This window comes from Pseudophryne corroboree, chromosome 10 (assembly GCF_028390025.1).
Source record: "Pseudophryne corroboree isolate aPseCor3 chromosome 10, aPseCor3.hap2, whole genome shotgun sequence".
NCBI lineage: Eukaryota > Metazoa > Chordata > Amphibia > Anura > Myobatrachidae > Pseudophryne > Pseudophryne corroboree.
The window spans coordinates 308,985,794-309,008,637 of record NC_086453.1 but is presented as its reverse complement, the minus strand read 5'-3'; the positions used below and the strand labels follow the sequence as shown (position 1 = coordinate 309,008,637).

The 22,844-nt window shown below is 46.1% G+C and overlaps 1 protein-coding gene across 2 annotated transcripts in view; it reads left to right on the top strand.

Annotated features, from left to right (window-relative positions):
• The window catches only part of DFFB (DNA fragmentation factor subunit beta), a 94,227-nt gene extending 72,062 nt beyond the window's left edge, over positions 1–22,165 (top strand). For both annotated transcript variants that reach the window (XM_063943465.1, XM_063943464.1), the window contains one exon: positions 21,429–22,165. In XM_063943465.1, coding sequence (XP_063799535.1) covers positions 21,429–21,648 — 220 coding nt within the window. In that variant the 3' untranslated portion in view covers positions 21,649–22,165. The remainder of the gene's footprint in view (positions 1–21,428) is intronic.
• Positions 22,166–22,844: the final 679 nt, after the last annotated feature.

Genomic DNA, 22,844 nt, shown 5'->3' with positions numbered 1-22,844 from the left:
ATCACGGCGCCCTAGAATATCAGAATTTTTTTCACGGCACCCCAAAGCCAAAAGTTTCTTATTGAGAAATTTAGAAAAAATATATTAAATTAAGTTAATTTTGTTTATATGTCATCTTTAGGTTTAATTATTTGGTGAGGAACACAATTTTGCTTCTGTTTGTCCATATATTTGATGATTGGCAGCCACAAGCACTAGTTTTGCCTATTACATTGACCATAAATAGTTTGAATTGGTCCTGGACCACCAACCTGAGGCAACCCTGCAAGTGTCCCGAGGCACCCCGGGGTGCCACGGCACACAGTTTGAGACCCACTGGTTTAGTAAATATATCCTTTGGTGCACAAAGTCCCCCACTGCATAAAATGTGTACATTTTATGCAAATACAAAATGTCAGTTGTGGAGATGGATATAATGTAAAGTTATGAACCACGTGAAATCACACCCTCTATAAGTTGGCCACTTGTGGGTCAGACCTACCAGAAACCCAACAACAGGGTCACTGGCCATATGGGATAAGATGTGGCTGTTCAGTCTTAGGATATGTCTAGCATGACCGGAACTGGTCAGTGCGGTTGAAAGATAGCCACAGACAGGGTTATCTGCCGCCATCTTACCCTGGCATTCACCAACATTCCCAATAATGAAACCATTGAATCCACTGGGCATGTCATTTCGGTACCACACATGCCATAATATTCCAAGTATTGGCTGCAATGGCACAGCATCTGGCCAGGGTCACCAGTACCACTAATAAAGATTTTAAAAATATTGAGTAGTATTACCAGCATTTTATTCACCCATGAAAGCGTATGCTGTAAGGAGAGTCCTGAGCAGATCTGCAGCATGAGGCAGACGCAGCCGATTGCACTTGTGCAATGTTATGGTAATGACGCAACAAAGGCCTTCCCTGGTGTACATCTATGCGACCAAGGACTGAGATGCCCACCATCAATGTTCGTAGATTCTGAAACACTGCTTGGTACCTCTTTAGATGTCACCAGTCCTAAGCGCCTAAAAAGGGGGTGTGGCCTCACACAGCAAGCCCCCGATTAAGCCCACTTCTGGGGCTTGCGGTTTGCCCTGGGAGACTCTTCCAACACTGCCAGCTCCTTTTCAGTGACAGGAGCCAGATGCTGCAGAATAATATGACACTGCAGTACCCGGCTCCTGTCACTGTGGAGGAGTCTGCATTTGGGTGACACCTGGGTGCAATAATGTTACAGAAATGGTCCGAAAATGTGCCATAAAGCGGCTTAGGTCCCAATGAATGATTAGTATCACCTAATACCCAATAATTGAATCAGTCAACAAAAAATCCCCACTGGGTCCCGAAGCGCTGTATTCAAGCAATGTATTTTTGTGATTTTTAAACTGCATCTCTCTTGTTCACCGTCACATCAGTAGATGGTACTCCAAAAGAAAGAAACAAACACACGATAGTGTAATACTGAAATAAAACCAGTGTAACTTATTGTGGCATAGCTCATGGGACCCGTACCAGAAATATAGGTCTACTCAATCTGGAAACCTGACCACTGTCACAAAGGTACAGCAGCAGCCGCAGCGCTTACTCCTCCACTGTGTGCTCCGTCGCTGGGCCAGTGATGTGTGTCGGCCATCACGTGACCGCAGTGGCCAATAGGAATAGAGCAAGAAGTTTAAAGGGAGACGCCGGGCAAAGCTCTGGTGCCTGAGTATTGTTTCTTCACAGCTGTCCCCAGGCTCATGCTGCAGTTCAGGAAGGAGTGTTCCCTAGCCCTCCGTGTCCCTGCTTCTCCAGCACTGCAAGCATGTTCCCTGTTCCCAGTCTCCAGCACTGCAAGCGTGTTCCCAGTCTCCAGCACTGCAAGTGTGTTCCCAGTCTCCAGCACTGCAAGCGTGTTCCCAGTCTCCAGCACTGCAAGCGTGTTCCCAGTCTCCAGCATTGCAAGCGTGTTCCCAGTCTCCAGCACTGCAAGCGTGTTCCCAGTCTCCAGCACTGCAGGTGTGTTCCCAGTCTCCAGCATTACAAGTGTATTCCCAGTCTCCAGCACTGCAAGCGTGTTCCTAGTCTCCAGCATTACAAGTGTGTTCTCAGTCTCCAGCATTACAAGTGTATTCCCAGTCTCCAGCACTGCAGGTGTGTTCCCAGTCTCCAGCATTGCAGGCGTGTTCCCAGTCTCCAGCATTGCAAGCGTGTTCTCAGGCTCCAGCACTACAAGTGTGTTCCCAGTCTCCAGCACTACAAGTGTATTCCCAGTCTCCAGCATTGCAAGCGTGTTCCCAGTCTCCAGCATTGCAAGCGTGTTCCCAGTCTCCAGCATTGCAAGCGTGTTCCCAGGCTCCAGAACTGCAAGCGTGTTCCCAGTCTCCAGCACTGCAAGCGTGTTCCCAGTCTCCAGCATTACAAGTGTGTTCCCAGTCTCCAGCATTACAAGTGTATTCCCAGTCTCCAGCATTACAAGTGTGTTCTCAGTCTCCAGCATTACAAGTGTATTCCCAGTCTCCAGCATTGCAAGCGTGTTCCCAGTCTCCAGCATTGCAAGCGTGTTCCCAGGCTCCAGCACTGCAAGTGTGTTCTCAGGCTCCAGCACTACAAGTGTGTTCCCAGTCTCCAGCACTACAAGTGTATTCCCAGTCTCCAGCATTACAAGTGTGTTCTCAGTCTCCAGCATTACAAGTGTATTCCCAGTCTCCAGCATTGCAAGTGTGTTCCCAGTCTCCAGCATTGCAAGCGTGTTCCCAGTCTCCAGCATTGCAAGCGTGTTCCCAGGCTCCAGAACTGCAAGCGTGTTCCCAGTCTCCAGCACTGCAAGCGTGTTCCCAGTCTCCAGCATTACAAGTGTGTTCCCAGTCTCCAGCATTACAAGTGTATTCCCAGTCTCCAGCATTACAAGTGTGTTCTCAGTCTCCAGCATTACAAGTGTATTCCCAGTCTACAGCATTGCAAGCGTGTTCCCAGTCTCCAGCATTGCAAGCGTGTTCCCAGTCTCCAGCATTGCAAGCGTGTTCCCAGTCTCCAGCATTGCAAGCGTGTTCCCAGTCTCCAGCATTGCAAGCGTGTTCCCAGGCTCCAGCACTGCAAGCGTGTTCCCAGTCTCCAGCACTGCAAGCGTGTTCCCAGTCTCCAGCATTGCAAGCGTGTTCCCAGTCTCCAGCACTGCAAGCGTGTTCCCTGTCTCCAGCACTGCAGGTGTGTTCCCAGTCTCCAGCACTGCAGGTGTGTTCCCAGTCTCCAGCATTGCAGGCGTGTTCCCAGTCTCCAGCATTGCAAGCGTGTTCCCAGGCTCCAGCACTGCAAGTGTGTTCTCAGGCTCCAGCACTACAAGTCTGTTCCCAGTCTCCAGCACTACAAGTGTATTCCCAGTCTCCAGCATTACAAGTGTGTTCTCAGTCTCCAGCATTACAAGTGTATTCCCAGTCTCCAGCATTGCAAGTGTGTTCCCAGTCTCCAGCATTGCAAGCGTGTTCCCAGTCTCCAGCACTGCAAGCGTGTTCCCAGTCTCCAGCACTGCAAGTGTGTTCCCAGTCTCCAGCACTGCAAGTGTGTTCCCAGTCTCCAGCACTGCAAGTGTGTTCCCAGTCTCCAGCATTGCAAGCGTGTTCCCAGTCTCCAGCATTGCAAGCGTGTTCCCAGGCTCCAGAACTGCAAGCGTGTTCCCAGTCTCCAGCACTGCAAGCGTGTTCCCAGTCTCCAGCATTACAAGTGTGTTCCCAGTCTCCAGCATTACAAGTGTATTCCCAGTCTCCAGCATTACAAGTGTGTTCTCAGTCTCCAGCATTACAAGCGTATTCCCAGTCTCCAGCATTGCAAGCGTGTTCCCAGTCTCCAGCATTGCAAGCGTGTTCCCAGTCTCCAGCATTGCAAGCGTGTTCCCAGTCTCCAGCATTGCAAGCGTGTTCCCAGTCTCCAACATTGCAAGCGTGTTCCCAGTCTCCAGCATTGCAAGCGTGTTCCCAGGCTCCAGCACTGCAAGTGTGTTCCCAGGCTCCAGCACTGCAAGGGGTATATTTACAAAGATTCGTGTTTTTGCCGTTTTGAAGGGTGTTTGAACTCGAATGGTATCGGGTGCATTTTACTACAACTTTTTGAATCCTGAAACGATCATTCACTAAGCTGACGACTTTTCCCAATTCGTATTTTCCGATGTCGATGTGATTCGTAACACTGCCTGACAAAACACAAGGAATCCCGGCCGGATCTCTGAGATCCGTGCAGGGCTTCATTGTGTACCTTAAAAAGGTGTTTTAAGTAGTAAAAATCTGGAAAAAATTGCGTGGGGTCCCCCCTCCTAAGCACAACCAGCCTCGGGCTCTTTGAGCCGGTCCTGGTTGACAAAATATGCAGAAAAAAATGACAGGGGTTCCCCCATATTTCATCAACCAGCACCGGGCTCTGTGCCTGGTCCTGGTTCCAAAAATACGGGGGACAAAAAGCGTAGGGGTCCCCCGTATTTTTTGAAACCAGCACCGGGCTCCACTAGCCAGGTACATAATGCCACAGCCGGGGGACACTTTTATACTGGTCTCTGCGGCCCTGGCATTACATACCCAACTAGTCACCCCATGCCAGGGTACCCTGGAGGAGTGGGAACCCCTTAAATCAAGGCCCCCCCCTCCAGCCACCCAAGGGCCAGGGTTGAAGTCCGAGGCTGTCCCCCCCATCCAAGGGCGGCGGATAGGAGGCTGATAGCTATGTGTAAAAAATGTGAATATTGTTTTCAGTAGCAGTACTACAAGTCCCAGCAAGCCTCCCCCGCAAGCTGGTACTTGGAGAACCACAAGTACCAGCATGCAGTTGAAAACCTGGGCCGCTGGTAAAAAAAATACCCCAAAAAAACAGGACACAGGACACACACACCGTGAAAGTATAAGTTTATTACATACATGCACACCTCCATACATACATACTTACCTATGTTCCCACGAGGCTCGGTCCTCTTCTCCATGTAGAATCCTTGGGGGACCTGTGAAAAAAATTATACTCACATAATCCAGTGTAGATTGTGTCCAAAGTATAATCCACGTACTTGGCAAAACAAAAAAACAGAAACCCGACCACGCACTGAAAGGGGTCCCATGTTTACACATGGGACCCCATTCCCCGACTGCCAGGACCCCCCCTGACTCCTGTCAAAGAGGGTCCCTTCAGCCAATCAGGGAGCGCCACGTCGTGGCACTCTCCTGATTGGCTGTGTGCTCCTGTAGTGTCTGTGAGGCAGCACATGGCACAGATGCAATGTAGCGCCTATGCGCTCCATTGTAACCAATGGTGGTAACTTTGCGGTCAGCGGTGAGGTTACTTTCGGTCACCGGCTGACCGCAAAGTTCCCACCATTGGCTACAATGGAGCGCATAGGCGCTACATTGTATCTGTGCCGTGTGCTGCCTCACAGACACTACAGGAGCACACAGCCAATCAGGAGAGTGCCACGACGTGGCGCTCCCTGATTGGCTGAAGGGACCCTCTTTGACAGGAGTCAGAGGGGGTCCTGGCAGTCGGGGAATGGGGTCCCATGTGTAAACATGGGACCCCTTTCAGTGCGTGGTCGGGTTTCCGTTTTTTTGTTTTGCCAAGTACGTGGATTATACTTTGGACACAATCTACACTGGATTATGTGAGTATAATTTTTTTCACAGGTCCCCCAAGGATTCCACATGGAGAAGAGGACCAAGCATCGTGGGAACATAGGTAAGTATGTATGTATGGAGGTGTGCATGTATGTAATAAACTTATACTTTCACGGTTTGTGTGTCCTGTTTTTTTGGGGGGTATTTTTTTAGTAGTATTACTACAGGTACCAGCGGCCCAGGTTTTCAACCGCATGCTGGTACTTGTGGTTCTCCAAGTACCAGCTTGCGGGGGAGGCTTGCTGGGACTTGTAGTACTGCTACTAAAAACAATTCACATTTTTTACACATGGCTATCAGCCCCCCATCCGCCGCCCTTGGATGGGGGGACAGTCTCGGGCTTCACCCCTGGCCCTTGGGTGGCTGGAGGGGGGGGACCCCTTGATTTAAGGGGTTCCCACTCCTCCAGGGTACCCCGGCCAGGGGTGACTAGTTGGATATGTAATGCCAGGGCCGCAGGGACCACTATAAAAGTGTCCCCCGGCTGTGGCATTATGTACCTGGCTAGTGGAGCCCGGTGCTAGTTTCAAAAATACGGGGGACCCCTACGCTTTTTGTCCCCCGTATTTTTGGAACCAGGACCAGGCGCAGAGCCCGGTGCTGGTTGATGAAATATGGGGTGACAATGCTAAATTCCCTTGTCGTATAAACAACCCTTTATGAAGTCTAAGAACACTGTACGCTGTTTACTTAAGAAGTACCGTAATGGTACGCTAGTTGCGTAACGATCGCTCAGCCGTAGGCGAGACGCTCAAGCGTCACGTTCGCTCACGGCCCAGTGATCACAGGACACGTTATTGGCTATGACTAGAGTAATGATTCGCTATGGCGTAGCGGACGCTCGAGACCACGAGGAGATCACCAGCGGCGCAGACGCTCACAACGCTATACCTTTATGTCTAAACCTTATACCAATGAAATACACGGAATACCTTAATGTGAATACAGGGTGTAAGTGCAACCTTGTGTAACCTGACTAACTACAAAGCTGCTTGAGCGTCACCGACGCTCAAGTGAACACTTAACACTATAGGAAATACACAGATACTGGTTTAGGGTCCAAAGCCTATTAACTGTATTATATCTAGTATACTTGTAAAAAGGGGATAACAGTACAAATGATACACTACAATATAACAAAGACTTCCTAACCAAAATACAATACTATCTAATACAATACAATACTAGTCTAGGGGAGATACGAGAGAAAGAGAAGGGAAAGAGAGAGAGAGAGAGAGACGGAGAGAGATGAGAGAAATTGGCTCACAGAAAGACAATGATTACGGAGAGAAACTTACGCACAAGGGTAAACGATCGCATGCGCCTGGACATCCAGCACCCGATTTTCAGCAATGAGAACCGTTGAAGAGTGAGAGCTGGATGTGGTCGGCCTGCCTATTTATGCCCCACACACAATGCAATCTCATAGTCCCTACAATCCCATTGTCCATTGGATGAAGGAATTCGACCCTGTATCACAACAAAAGGTCATAGGTTGATTCATACAGGTGGGCTGTGACGATTTCAAACAGCTCAGGTGGGTGGGGAACTAGGTTTCCCGCCGCATACCTGAGTATGAGTAAATAGTAGAAATGGACATAAACTTCTTATGTCCATAACTATTCGCACGAGCGATGAATACGCTCCAAACCAACACCGGAATATTGCTAATTAAATACTCTTCCGATGGGTACCAAACACTGCTGTATGATTCCTGTTAGACCCTTCGTACAATACAAAGAGGGATTACTTTAAACAGGGACCTTCTATATTAACCAAACTTTCAGAAACTATCAAAGGGATCATGATCTATAAACTACATTAATTGTGAAAATATGTAACGAATGAGTCGCACGCTACGACTACATAAACTCTACCGTAAATACGCATACCGCGCCTGCGAGTGCACGCTATTGCGGGTATGCGCCTTCACGGGAGAGCGTACGCATGCGCAGCACGGACCAGTGTGCGGTGCAAATATGGCAACGTGTATGGGGATATTTTTCTGACTTTGACAGTCCACCCTTTGGCAGTCAATAATAACTGCCACCTTCTAAAACATTTCAAAAGGAGAAAAATATATGTCAGGGGTTAATTCATTTCCATGGTTGGGTGAGGGAGGAGAGAGGAGTAGGTGTGAAGAGGGTATGACCTAGTGTGATAGCAGAAGCATGTGTGTATGAGTCCATGTTTGGAGGGTCATGTATCATCGTGCCGTACGTGTTGTAAATCAAGCTTCGAGGTATTGCGAAGTATACATTTGAATTCCTTCTTATCCTGTGGTACAGGTCTGTGGATGGGCTGTCAAACTTTACCGAGCTCTTTTCGGATTTTGAACAAAATGGGGAGCACATTTTAGTTGATGATACATGAATGGGGGAGGTATGTGGTTGCTGATATCTGTGCCTGTATTCCCTATCGTCTATGTGTGTCATTACCTGAGGGTTGTAGAGATGAAGATAAAGAACACTTATGGAAAATGCAATGATATTCTATGTCAGGGAAATGTACATCTGTCGTCGAAGTTGTGTTCGGTATCTGTTGAGAGTCGTCTTCTTTGCGCTGTATTGCTCCTTGGGCATGAGCAAATAGCTTTGTCAGAGCCATCGGATTTACAAAAAAATGTTGGGCTAGCGTGAGTTTAAATGTACTAGGGAAACTGGGGATCCATGGCAAAGTTCATCAAGTGTCCATTTCTCAAGTGGTCAAAACTTCATCTTTGGTGCTTGTCTGTTGTCTGTATAGCGTCTCGTCAACTTCCTCGTCCACGGGGGTCTTTGTATCTTGGAGAAAAGCAGAAAAACAGGTGAAAGAAACGGACCGTATAATCGCATTTTCATCACATTCGGGTTTCTATCATTGGGTCATAAATCAAATCCAGGTTAATTACAGTTTCCTCACTCCTCACGCTCATCACTTTTGTACTTTGTTTGCACCTCATTAAAGCCTGCCCGCATCTAAATATCAATCCAATCGATATAACGACACCCAAGATACATAGTAGAAACTTTCCAACATCCATTATGACTCCTTGAGCCCAGTCTCCTAAACCGGAGAACCAATTTCGCGGGTTCAACCATGACACCCAACCAGTCAGCTCATTACCTACAGCAGCAAGGGTGAGATTGTGTCTTCGACGAAATTCCCACTTTAATTGCAGAATATCGTCCATCTTTTGGTCTATGACCTCTACCGGATCCTCGGTGCTATTCGTGATATAAGTGCAACACTTTATGCCGTACTGTGTTGCCAATGTAACACAATATCCGCCTGTTACTGCTGTAAGATAATTAAGAACCATCCTATGCTGAACTAGTTCTGTTTTATAAGCTTGAAGTTCTCTTCCAGTGTATCTAAACGTGTCATCATACATTTCAGTGATATTATCTAACAAATTGGCGAGTGCGGAAATGTATCTATAATTCATCACTCCTCGAGCGGTGCGAGTGAAATCTAACGCTACCAGAACCTGAATCCCGGTGGATTCATGGATAAGATCAGAGGCCGGATGCTCTAACCTTTCTGACAGTTGTCTTTTAACTCGGTGCTCGTAATGAGTGTGAGTATAAGGAGCTTGGGCACCACGGTGTATGTCTTTCATTTTGTCATGTGTTACAGTCATCACTTCAGGCAATACTTTTCCAATATAACACAATCCTTCAGAGTTTGGGGCAAGCCACTTGTACGCCTTTCTCCCGCATATGAAATATGCGTCATCGGGGAGAACATATGGGACGGAGAAGGACATTACCATGTTACAAACCTTCCAGGTGAAATCTCCTGACCCTAATTCTTCCATCTGCTTAATGCACGTATCAGTTTGTACGATATGTGCACAGTATCCTGGTGATACCTCTCCAACTCTAGTAATCCTATTTCCTAAGGTATATCGATACCGAAAAGATTTTCCTCTACTGGCTATGTGGCGTACAAGCTCTGTATCTGTAGGCATTCTATCTGCTCTGTGTGAAAAGGTCATGGTAAGGTTGCTCCATGACACTTCCCAATTTCCCGGCTTACGGGGGTTGGAGATATTAAAACATAAGAGGGACCTATCCACATGGTATTGGTGGAGCTTCAAACTAGGAGGGCTGGAGATGTTAAATCTCCGGTCCACCGGTCTCCCACCACTTAGCTCAAGTACCTCCCCTAACGTTAAAGGAAATGGTACTAGCCCTGATTTGCTATGACCCTGAGGTACTTGAGAGCATACCCAACAATCTGTTTGGTTTAACACATTACCCACTAAAGAGTGATAGTCACTCAATGGATGCCGGTCCATATGGATATTAAAACTGGATTGGCATTTCTTTATGCATCCATCTTCAACCAGATTATCACAGAGCCTACAGATACAATTTTCTTCAGCTAACAATCCATCACAATTTCTTCTATCGGATCGTTTTCTGATACTCGCCTTTGCTTGTTGGTTTGGTCGATCTTGGAAAACTACGCCTCCATCATCATAATCGGAACCCATTCCAGATCCTCTCTCGACCTCTATGGTACTCTCGCCGGAACAGACTGCTCTGGTCAACATCACGGTTAACATCAAAATCCGGATCACAGTCTCTTGGGGCAAGTCCATCTTTGAGGAGGAAATAGAGAAGAATGAGAAGGGGGAAAAAAAAGAAATTTCAAGGAAGAGGGGATGGGAAGTGGAGAAAAACAATAAAAGGGAGAGGGGAGTCGACAACTGCTCGGTCTTCAAGGCTCAGGTGCCGCCTCAGTCCTCCTGGAACAGACACTCCAGTGATACAACCTCTACCGTCTGTTCCTTATCACGGGACTTTTCTGGATCAGCAACCTTTTTGCAGTGGGATGAATGGACCCAAGCCTCTCTCTCAGCCACCTTCAATGCTGTGGTGCTAGTCAATAAGACCTGGTATGGTACTTCCCATCTATCAATAAGACAACCTGAGCGTAGAAAATTTCGTATCATTACATAATCCCCAGGTTCAATGTCATGACAATTACTATCTGGTAAATCAGGAATCACCAACTTCAGATTATCATTTTGATTCCTCAACTGCTTACTCATGTTAATCAAGTACTTTACAGTTACTTCATTGTTACATTTCAAATCATCCTGAGGGTTAATCATGACATGCGGTTGTCGACCAAACAAGATTTCAAAAGGAGACAGATTAAGAGGGGACCTGGGAGTGGTTCTGATGCTATACAAAACAATGGGTAAGGCTTCTGGCCACGTCAATCCTGTCTCTGCCATTACTTTACTCAATTTATTTTTAATAGTGCTGTTCACTCTTTCGACCTTCGCGCTCGCCTGTGGACGGTACGGAGTGTGCAGCTTACTATCAATTCCCATCAACTTACACATTCCTTGAAAGACATCACCGGTAAAATGGGTACCCCTATCACTTTCAATGATTCTAGGGATACCATATCTACATACAAATTCCTGCACAATTTTCTTAGCTGTAAACATAGCGGTATTTGTAGCTGCTGGAAAAGCTTCGACCCAATTCGAGAAAACATCTATACAAACAAGTACATATTTCAAATTTCGACATGGGGGTAATTGAATGAAGTCAATTTGTATTACCTGGAAAGGGCCGCCGACAGGTGGGATATGGGATGGTTCTGTAGGTATTGCTTTTCCAATATTCTTTCTCAGACAGGTAAGGCATGACATTGCTCTTTTACTCGCATGAGAGGAGAATCCTGGGGCGCACCAGTATGCTCTTACCAATTTGCACATCCCCTCCTTGCCTAGATGAGTCAGCCCGTGAGCTGCTTCAGCCAGACATGGAAGATATGCCCTGGGGGCCACTGGTTTACCATGTCCATCCGTCCAGAGCCCTGAGGACTCCTGGCCATATCCCTTTGCCTTCCAGACTGCTCTTTCCTGTGTGGAACACAAATTCTGCATCTCACACAACTTTTGTGTGTTGATGGTATTAAATACCATCAGTTGTGTGGTGTCTGTCTGTATGGGGGTAGCAGCTGCAAGCTTTGCGGCTTCGTCTGCTCGGCTGTTACCAAGGGATACTGGGTCTTGGCTATATGTATGTGCTTTACATTTGATAACAGCCACTCTGTCGGGTTCCTGTATCGCTGTTAGAAGCCTTTTTATATATGCTGCATGCGCTATCGGTGTACCAGCTGCCGTCATGAAATTTCTGAGACGCCATAGCGCTCCGAAATCATGTACTACCCCGAAGGCGTATCTAGAATCGGTGTAGATATTGGCTGACTTGCCCTTAGCCAATTCACATGCTCTGGTTAGGGCGACCAGTTCAGCAACCTGGGCTGAGTGAGGTGGGCCTAGCGGTTCCGCTTCTATGGTGTCTTGGTCATCTACGACTGCGTATCCAGTACACAAGTCTCCCGAGTCTGACTGTCTATGACAACTACCGTCCGTGTAGAACGTGAGTTCTGCATCTTCCAGTGGGTTGTCACTGATGTCAGGCCTTGCGGTAAAATTTTGGGTCAAATATTCCATACAATCATGTGTATCTCCCTTTGCATTAAATCCTCCTTCCCCATCACTCTCACCTTCCACCCTTTGTGTCTGACCAGGCACACCTGGGAGAAATGTTGCAGGATTTAATGCACTGCATCTCCTTATGGTGATGTTTACTGGGGCCATTAATGCCAATTCCCATCTTGTAAACCTTGCTGATGAGACGTGTCTGGTTTGGGCAGAATTCAATAAGGCAGATACCGCATGTGGTGTATGGATTGTGAGGTTGTGGCCTAGCACGACATCTTCGCTTTTTGTCACTAGCAATGCTATCGCCGCAACGCTACGCAAGCATGTGGGGAGGGATCGCGCTACCGTGTCTAGCTGGGCGCTGTAGTATGCGACTGGCCTGCTGGCGTCACCGTGTTTTTGGGTTAGTACACCTGCTGCGCACCCAGCACTTTCTGTTCCGTATAGTTCAAAGGGTTTCCCATAGTCTGGCATACCTAGTGCTGGTGCCTGCGTTAGGCACTGTTTGAGTCTCTCAAATGCTGTTTCGGATTCGTCTGTATGCGAAATCCGATCAGGTTTGTTTGAAGAGACCATTTCCTGCAAAGGTAACGCCAATATGGAAAACCCTGGGATCCAATTACGGCAATACCCACACATTCCTAAAAACGTCCTGATCTGTTGCTGGGTTTGTGGCAGTGTCATGTCTCTAATGGCTTGGATTCTATCAGCGGTCAGGTGTCTCAGTCCTTGTGTTAGACAGTGTCCCAAATATTTTACCTTAGTCTGGCATAATTGTAACTTGTCTTTGGAAACCTTGTGACCTGTGTCTGAAAGATGAAACAGGAGCTGTTTCGTATCCTTCAGGGAAGCTTCCAGTGAATCTGAACACAGCAGTAAATCATCCACATACTGTATCAATACTGATCCACTCTCTGGTTGGAAAGACTGTAAACAATCATGCAAAGCCTGAGAAAATATACTTGGACTATCTATGAAACCTTGGGGTAACCGAGTCCACGTGTATTGGACTCCTCTGTATGTGAATGCAAACAAATATTGGCTGTCAGGGTGCAGAGGTACCGAAAAGAAAGCGGAGCAGAGGTCAATAACAGTGAAAAATTTGGCAGTGGGAGGAATTTGCATTAGGATGACAGCTGGATTAGGCACTACGGGGAACTGACTCTCAACTATTTTGTTAATCCCCCTTAGATCCTGCACTAGCCTGTAACCCCTCCCCCCCACTCTTTTTAACAGGGAAGATGGGACTATTGGCTGTGCTGGACGTTCTTACCAGAATGCCCTGTTGCAGCAAGCGTTCTATTACTGGGAAAACTCCTAACTCCACCTCTGGCTTCAGAGGATACTGTGGGATTTTTGGAGCTATCCTACCATCTTTTACTTGTACAACTACTGGAGCTACGTTTGCCATTAATCCAGTGTCCTGTCCATCTTTTGTCCAAAGTGACTCTGGTATCTGAGATGTCATCTCTTCTACTTGGGATGGATTCCTATTTGTCATAATGGAATGTGACATTAATTTTGATGGGGAGTCTAACATGTCTCGTACCTCCTGAGCGTGATTCTCAGGTATGTCCAAGAATACACCTTCAGGAGTACAATAAATGACGCAACCCATTTTACATAGTAAGTCTCTACCCAGGAGATTAGTTGGTGCCGATGCAGCCAGCAAAAAGGAATGCTTGGTATGCAAAGGCCCTATTGTAATCTCGGCTGGTTTGCTAACAGGGTAGTGCTGGACTACTCCTGTTACTCCCATGGCTGGAACTGTCCTACCAGTGGTTCTCATGCCCACTGTCGAATTTATCACTGACTTGGCCGCCCCTGTGTCTACAAGAAAGTTTAAAGTTTTACCAGCTACATTGATTGCAATCTCTGGTTCACTTCCAAGACTGGCAATCAACTTAACTGGCTGCAGATTACAGGTATGGCCACACCCCTAGTGGGTATGCTGACCTCCCTGAATCCCGCTGGCAGCGACTACTTGTGCGGGGGTTAGCTGGGAACTACCAGAGGCATGCCAATCTCTGTTCGGGGGATATCTTTTTGTTTCCCCTGTATGTGGCTCGAAACTCCGCCTCTGTGGACCCTGCTCCCAATGTCGTGTGTCGTGTCGTTGTCTAGGGGGTTGAAAAGATCTTTGTACACTCTTTGTTCTACAGTCTCGTGCATAGTGTCCCGGTCTGTTACAAGAAAAACATGTTATTACACTTGCCTTACCCACAGGATTCGGTGGTACATACGCAGGCTGCCTTGTGGTCAGCGCCTGTATACTTACGGACATCAACTTATCACTTTGCGACTCCCTGTGCCTAGTGATGTTTCTGTCGTGATCAATAGCAGCCTCTCTCAATGTGGACACTGACAGACCTCGCCAACATGGTTGTGTGGTCTGTACCCTAGCTTTTAATGTTTCTTTCAAACCATCCATCAGTACAGATACTGCTACTTCTCGATGGTTTGGGTTGGTCTTAATGTCTTCTATACCAGTGTACTTTGCCATTTCTAATAGTGCCCGGTGAAAATATTCTGTTGCCGTTTCGGACTCCTTTTGCTTAATGGAAAATATTTTATTCCATTTAACAACGGCTGGGAAATACTCTTTTAGCTGTAAATTTATCCTTTTTACATTATCCTTGTTGTACACGTCTGTAAGCGGTACATCTTTATCCAATGCACAGTCAGCTAAAAATTGAGTTGCGTCAACATTGGAAGGTAAACAAGCTCTTAGCAGTATCTGCCAATCCTTGTTGTTGGGTTCTACAGTGTTACCTAGATCCCTGATGTATTTTTGGCTAGCAACTAAGTCCTTCCTGGGGTCAGGAAATTCGGACACTATTGTTCTTAATTCCATTCTGGAAAATGGAGTGTACATGGCAATGTTCCTTATGGGAGTGGCTCCAGACACATCTGTTTTTCCATTGGGAACTGCTATTACCCTTACAGGAGCAATTCTAACAGCCTCATTCTGCGTAGATTCTACAACTTGTGGTACAATTGTTTCAGTGTAGTGCATGGTGCCGTACTTACCCGTTGACACGACCTCACCTATCCCTCCGCTAGGGGCTTTCACTAATCTCGTGGGTGTCGCTGTGCCTACTGTGGTCTCTGCTATGGTGGCCGCAAGAGAGAGAGCTGAAATTGTTGCCGAATCTTCTTCTTGATCACACTCCTGAGGAAGGTTCAAAACAGGGTACAACTTGCACGGGTTAATAATAGCATGAGTTACTTGGTTAACATCATTTACATTTACAGGGTTACTAAGTGTTTGTGTTTTACAACCCAGTGCGTTTCTCTCCGCAATCAACTTCTCTCCTGCAATGTATGGTGGAGGAGGGGCTGTGGCTATCAGCTTACTGACTGCCCCAGATCCTGCCGCCAGAGCCAAACCTCTCTGTATCTCACCTTCCTGGTGCCATAACTGTAAATAATCATGATGCTGAATTCGTCTCTTTGTTGATTTTACGAGACATATCCTCCTCCTTAAATTTTGTAACACGTCTGGACTGAAGCTACCTATTCTTGGGAATTTGTCCCTGTCTTGTACAGTCATTCTCTCCCATTCATCACATAAAGATTCTGTGTGACTTCCGTATTTTTCACACATGATGTACCTTGCCGACCCAACGGGTCGGTTCTCTGAATCAACCCGAACCGAGGTTGATCGCCCCCTACCTGAACAACTGGCCCCCATAATTCTGCAGGTGTTGCTTATTCCTCCTTGGATCTTTATATCAAGGTTTTCAGCGAACCCTTACAAACAAACCAAGATGTCCTGGGCAGGCCGGCGGTGGCGGTTTACCAAGTACCCCACTTACTTCTCGCCCACGTTGGCCAGTACTGCAATAACTGTAACCAGAGCTGCTGTACCCAACCCAGGGCCCCTGTGAACCTCCTGTTTACTGGAACATATGAGGGTTACCCGAAGGACACTTACTCTTTCCAGTAAAGGTGGGGTTGTTAGATAGTTCCTGAGTGACCAGCGAACTTCCCTTTAAAAATAAAAAATTACACAAATCACGTCAGAATGTACAGATAGCGTTTGTGACCACTTTACTCTAATGGTATTAGGTCAGATTACTAACTACTGCACACAATTACGTGCGGTCCAATCGTTCAGTACATAAGCACTACTTGTCATGTACTGAAAGATCAATGGAATCGATGTTTCCGGCCGCGATTCCTTCAGCAAGAGCTTATGGCCTATATGGGTTCTGCACCAACACCCCAGGCGTTGTGCCTCTTGTACCTTTATAGCGGACCTCTTTGTCTATTTTACCTGTTACCTTATGACCTCCTGGTCTGTTACCGTCTGTTAATGACCTCCTGGTCTGTTACCTTATGACCTCCTGGTCTGTTACCTTATGGTCCGCTATACTCTAATGCTCAAATATTATTTAACCAGGGATGCCTCCCCAGCCACCGTATATGTCACTTACACGTGTGTCCCTTGACGAGTACCCGACTTTCCTTTTGGTTCAACCTCTTAAGTTATATAAACTTATGTAATAAAAACACACTCACTCAACACATGTACACTTTGTTTCTATATCTATTTCTGCGCAGAAATTTTTCTTCAGTCCAACTGTGTTACCAATTAGGAGCAGGATCTGTTAAACTAAATTTCAGATTTTTCCAAAAATAGATTTGCGTTATTTACCGCGTCGCGTTATTTACCGCTGTGCGTTACTTATCGCTTTTGCGCTAATTATCACTTTGCGCTAATTCAACTTTTCGTGACTTGAGCTACGTTGCGTAACCAGACGCTACGTTGCGTAATGTACGCTGCGTGCGTCTGCCGTTTGGATTGCGTACGCAAGTCTTTTGTTAGGGACACGTGTACGCAAAACAAAGATCCACCGTAACACAATTTCTACCTTTATCAATGTAGGTGATCCCTGATCATCTACCGCACACCACACTGACTGCCTTATCTCCCAGACAAGCCGTGTGTTGGTCTATACTTTAACTATTACCTCTACTATGAAATAACAGCAAATCTCTTTTAGCACTTTCTATCAACTATAAAAATTGGCAAACAGGAATAGTGATATACGAAATTTGAAAAAGAAATGCAGATAAATGTATGCGTGCGTGTATACGCAAGACAGAAGAGAAATAAAACAGTTTTAAAAGACACAAGCGTTTTGTTCTTACTTCCGGTTCCCGGATTCCTTCAGCACTCTTTATCTAAGCGAAGCAGACGCTTATCCCGTCAGCACTGCGAGACAACCTCCCACCCTTTGCTGGGGGGATAATGTCTGCTGATCTACCTAGTGCAGATATGAGAAGGATAGGACGAGTCCCCAATTGACAATGCTAAATTCCCTTGTCGTATAAACAACCCTTTATGAAGTCTAAGAACACTGTACGCTGTTTACTTAAGAAGTACCGTAATGGTACGCTAGTTGCGTAACGATCGCTCAGCCATAGGCGAGACGCTCAAGCGTCACGTTCGCTCACGGCCCAGTGATCACAGGACACGTTATTGGCTATGACTAGAGTAATGATTCGCTATGGCGTAGCGGACGCTCGAGACCACGAGGAGATCACCAGCGGCGCAGACGCTCACAACGCTATACCTTTATGTCTAAACCTTATACCAATGAAATACACGGAATACCTTAATGTGAATACAGGGTGTAAGTGCAACCTTGTGTAACCTGACTAACTACAAAGCTGCTTGAGCGTCACCGACGCTCAAGTGAACACTTAACACTATAGGAAATACACAGATACTGGTTTAGGGTCCAAAGCCTATTAACTGTATTATATCTAGTATACTTGTAAAAAGGGGATAACAGTACAAATGATACACTACAATATAACAAAGACTTCCTAACCAAAATACAATACTATCTAATACAATACAATACTAGTCTAGGGGAGATACGAGAGAAAGAGAAGGGAAAGAGAGAGAGAGAGAGAGACGGAGAGAGATGAGAGAAATTGGCTCACAGAAAGACAATGATTACGGAGAGAAACTTACGCACAAGGGTAAACGATCGCATGCGCCTGGACATCCAGCACCCGATTTTCAGCAATGAGAACCGTTGAAGAGTGAGAGCTGGATGTGGTCGGCCTGCCTATTTATGCCCCACACACAATGCAATCTCATAGTCCCTACAATCCCATTGTCCATTGGATGAAGGAATTCGACCCTGTATCACAACAAAAGGTCATAGGTTGATTCATACAGGTGGGCTGTGACGATTTCAAACAGCTCAGGTGGGTGGGGAACTAGGTTTCCCGCCGCATACCTGAGTATGAGTAAATAGTAGAAATGGACATAAACTTCTTATGTCCATAACTATTCGCACGAGCGATTAATACGCTCCAAACCAACACCGGAATATTGCTAATTAAATACTCTTCCGATGGGTACCAAACACTGCTGTATGATTCCTGTTAGACCCTTCGTACAATACAAAGAGGGATTACTTTAAACAGGGACCTTCTATATTAACCAAACTTTCAGAAACTATCAAAGGGATCATGATCTATAAACTACATTAATTGTGAAAATATGTAACGAATGAGTCGCACGCTACGACTACATAAACTCTACCGTAAATACGCATACCGCGCCTGCGAGTGCACGCTATTGCGGGTATGCGCCTTCACGGGAGAGCGTACGCATGCGCAGCACGGACCAGTGTGCGGTGCAAATATGGCAACGTGTATGGGGATATTTTTCTGACTTTGACAGGGGGAACCCCTGTCATTTCCCCCCCCCCATATTTTGACAACCAGGACCGGCTCAAAGAGCCTGAGGCTGGTTATGCTTAGGAGGGGGGACCCCACGCAATTTTTTTTTTATGTTTTAACACTAAACAGACCCTTTCCCATAGATAACCATGCACATATCTCACTGATCCGTGCATGCTTATCCAAACTCGACTGGAAAAAGCAGGTCTATTTTTTTGCTGCTTTTTTTAACTAATCGAAAAAAAGCAGACCCGCACTTGAGCACTCAGAGACTAACACCCAAATACGAATGAATAGTGAATGCCCGTATTGTATGAAATAACAGCCATGTTTGACCGATGGTCTATTCATTCGTATTTCTGAACTTTGATAATCAAACCATTACGAATAGTCCAAACACTGCCCAGATTGGTGCTTAGTGAATTCCCGGATTGGAACTTAGAAAAAAAAACACAAATCGGACAAACTCGAAATCTTAGTAAATTTTGGCCCAAGTGTGTTCCCAGTCTCCAGCATTACAAGTTTGTTCCCAGTCTCCAGCATTACAAGTGTGTTCCCAGTCTCCAGCTTTGCAAGTACATTCCCAGACTCCCAGCATTGCGAGTGCGTTTTCAGTTCTCACTGACATACAGAGTTCTTAAGCATCGTTCTCAAATCATCATTCTTTTCTTCATACAGAGTTCTTCAGCGTCATTCTCAAATCATCTTTCATTTCCTCATTTAGAGTTCTTCAGCATTGCTTTCCAGTCATCAATCCTTCTTAATTTCGTGATCCCAACATTGTTCATTCATTATCACCCATTTCCTTCCGTGGTTTCTGGCATTGTTCTCAAGTATCTATTATTAATAAATCCGTCCGTCTTTATTGCGACCCAGCTACGGTTCCTCTTCCCAACCATCGGAAGAATCCTCGAGTACCCAATTCTCTCAGCCCAGTTCAGTGACAACCAGCATATCATGATATTGATCATGCCCACTGCACACTTTGGTCTCTCCAGGGCTGCCATCAGAAATTGTGGGCCCCGGAACTGACAAAATAGGCAGCTCCCCACCACCACCCCTAGAAAAAACTACTACACGAGCTGCTCTCAGTAGCGATGCCGCTTATACATAATGACCACACACACACACACACACACACACACACACACACACACACACACACACACTTTCTTTCTCTTACTCACTCTCCCTCAACTTATCTATCACAGGCTGGCAGGAGCTGTTGCAGATCATTCTCCTGTGGTAGCAGCCAGCCTGATCCTGTGTAGCTCCGTCCCCTCCATTCCATTAGCTCCACCCCCTTTTCATGCCCGAGTTCTGACTCTGTTACAGGAGGGGGGAGAGGACACTTCAAGCTTCAGTTGAAAACGTCCCTCCCAAAATGGCCACCTCCTCAGAGGAGACAGTTATTAAAGACACTAGAGGAGCCTCCTCCAGTATCTTTAATTACTGACTCCTATGCTGCGGCAGCCATTTTGGGAGGGACGCTTACAATTGATGCTTGCAGTGTCCTCTCCTCCTCTTGAGTCAGTTCTCAGGCACGAAAAGGGGGCGGAGCAGAGCGGCGGGCAGACAGCGGCATGACCGGCCGGGGCCCTCTCCTCTCTGTTAGAGAGGCCGGGCCCGGGACTACTGTGCCCGCAGCACCCCATGATGGCGGGCCTAGGTCGCTCTGTCTCTCGTTCTGTATTCTTAACTTGCTTCCTCAATGTATAGTACATGTAAAAGAGAAAAACACTCCAAATAGGGCAATAAAAACTGTAATCCACAAAAAAACACGATACATCCATAAAACAGGGGGTTACGATAGACTCTCACCATATGAAGTTGTCTACAGTGAAAAGTAGACAAATATAGCTCATAAATATCCCACCAGGCATCCCTGGAACTGAATAATCCCCAAATAGGTCCGGTCCACGTATCCCCCTGAGATTCTTCTCACCAAGTTTCAGTACCCTAAGGTATGCCTTGAAAAAGATACTAAAGTGTGCAGTTGGCATGATCAGTGTCATGATTTGCTGGTCAATCTACCAGTTTGAGTAGACCTATGTTTTTGGTACGGGTCCCACGATATGCCACAATAATTTAGACTGGTTTTATTACAGTATTACACTATTGTGTGTTTATTTGTTTCTTTCTTTTGGCGTACCATCTACTGATGTGACGGTGACCCAATAGAGAAGCGGTTGAAAAATCACAGAAACACATTGAATACAGTACTTCGGGACCCAGCGGTGACTTTTTTGTTGACACCCGGGTGTAGTGCGCACCCCCCCTTGTGACGCCTGTGGCCCTATGGCAGGTGCAGATTAAGCAGAGTATGGCCTCCCATGTGTATGCAAACACTTCAGCAACACTTCCATAAGACAGATGATCTCCATACATCTGAATATCTGCCTCCCAGTAACGCCCAATTTCCCATGAACTTCTCTGTGCATGTGTCTGAAATCGCAAGTGATTCTGTACGAATGTAATCGGGACGCATGTGAGTAAAACAAAAAATGGCACTACTGCGCCCAACATGGACATAACATGTGATTTAGGATCAATGTGTGTGCAGTGTTTCGGTAGGAATTTTATTTCAGAAATGAATGTTGTCACTTTTTGTTCTTATGTTTGTGTATATATATTTTTTCTTCGTTTTAGAATTGAAAAGAAACGAACCATTGTGCCGTGTCTAGCCGAGGCTGTGAAGGGGAGTAATGGCAGACAAGTCAATTGGCAGTATTTTTTTAACTTGTTGTTTACAATGGAAAACTTGAAGCTGGTTCACATTGCCTGCCATAAGAAAACCTCCCATAACTTGAAGTGTGATGACTCCATGATATATGTTAAAAGAAAATCCCCCAAAAAGATCAGGAAATGAAATGGATTTTTTTTTTTTTTTTAATGTGGATCATGGTGTTTTTAATATTTAGACATTGTATTAATGTATTCTATATGACTATTCTCATTTTCTGATTACATTTATACCAGTTTGTCATGGAAAGCTTGATGTTGGGCACATTGCCATAAGAAAGTCTCACACTAGAACTCCATGCAATACACTCAGTGGCCACTTTATTAGATACACAGAGTAGGGTCATCCCACTTTAACACAGAACACATACGCTCATTGGCTGTTTTGACTTTCTATTATTTTCTGTTTTGCACACCACTCTGTACATATTAGAGGCTATCTTATTTGACAATCCCACGAGATCAGCAATTTGAACCCATGCCATCTGGCAACAACATTCACTTCACAGTCAGTCAGTCAAATCTTGGTCTAGATTTGTCGAAGCTTGGAGAGAACTAGAATGGGGAGAGGTAAATTCAGGGCTGCCATCACAAATGATGGGGGCCTGGGACTGGACAAATAGGCAGAGTCCCCACCCCCACCCTAAATAATAAAATATATATACACACACACACACACACACACACACACACACACACACAAAAAAATAACATTCCCATGCCCCACACAGTAATGCCCGAGTACCTGCTCGATGTCAGGGGTTCTGCTCCTCGTCGTCCCCCTGCCGCAGACTGTTTGGCAGCCTGCTTCAAGTAAATCTATTTAAAATATCCCTCCCAAAGTGGCCACCATTTCAGAGGAGAGAGTTATTAAAGATAGTAGAGCCTCCTCAGGTATCTTTAATAACGGTCTCCTCTGAGGCGGTTGCCATCTTCAGAGGGACATTTTAAATAGCCTGTGGGCGCTGGGCACATGACGGCAGTGGCGGACGGATGGCAGGCCAGGGCCTCCCCTCTCTGTCAGAGAGGCGGGGCCCAGTTTAGCTGTGCCCGCAGCACCACCCTGATGGCGGGCATGGGTAAAGTACGAACCAATCAGCTCCTATCATTTTTCAAACAGCCTGTAATATGACAATTAAGAGACGATTGGTTGGTACCTTAAAGGTTATCTCTCGCCAAGCTTTAATTAATCTAGGCCATATTCTGGCGTATATTCTGAACAGCAACTAATCATCTTGACCACGCCTGCACTCTTCCATGCATCAAGTTGTTCCTATATGATCAGATATATGCAAAATTATCAGGTCTACCTCATAAAATGAC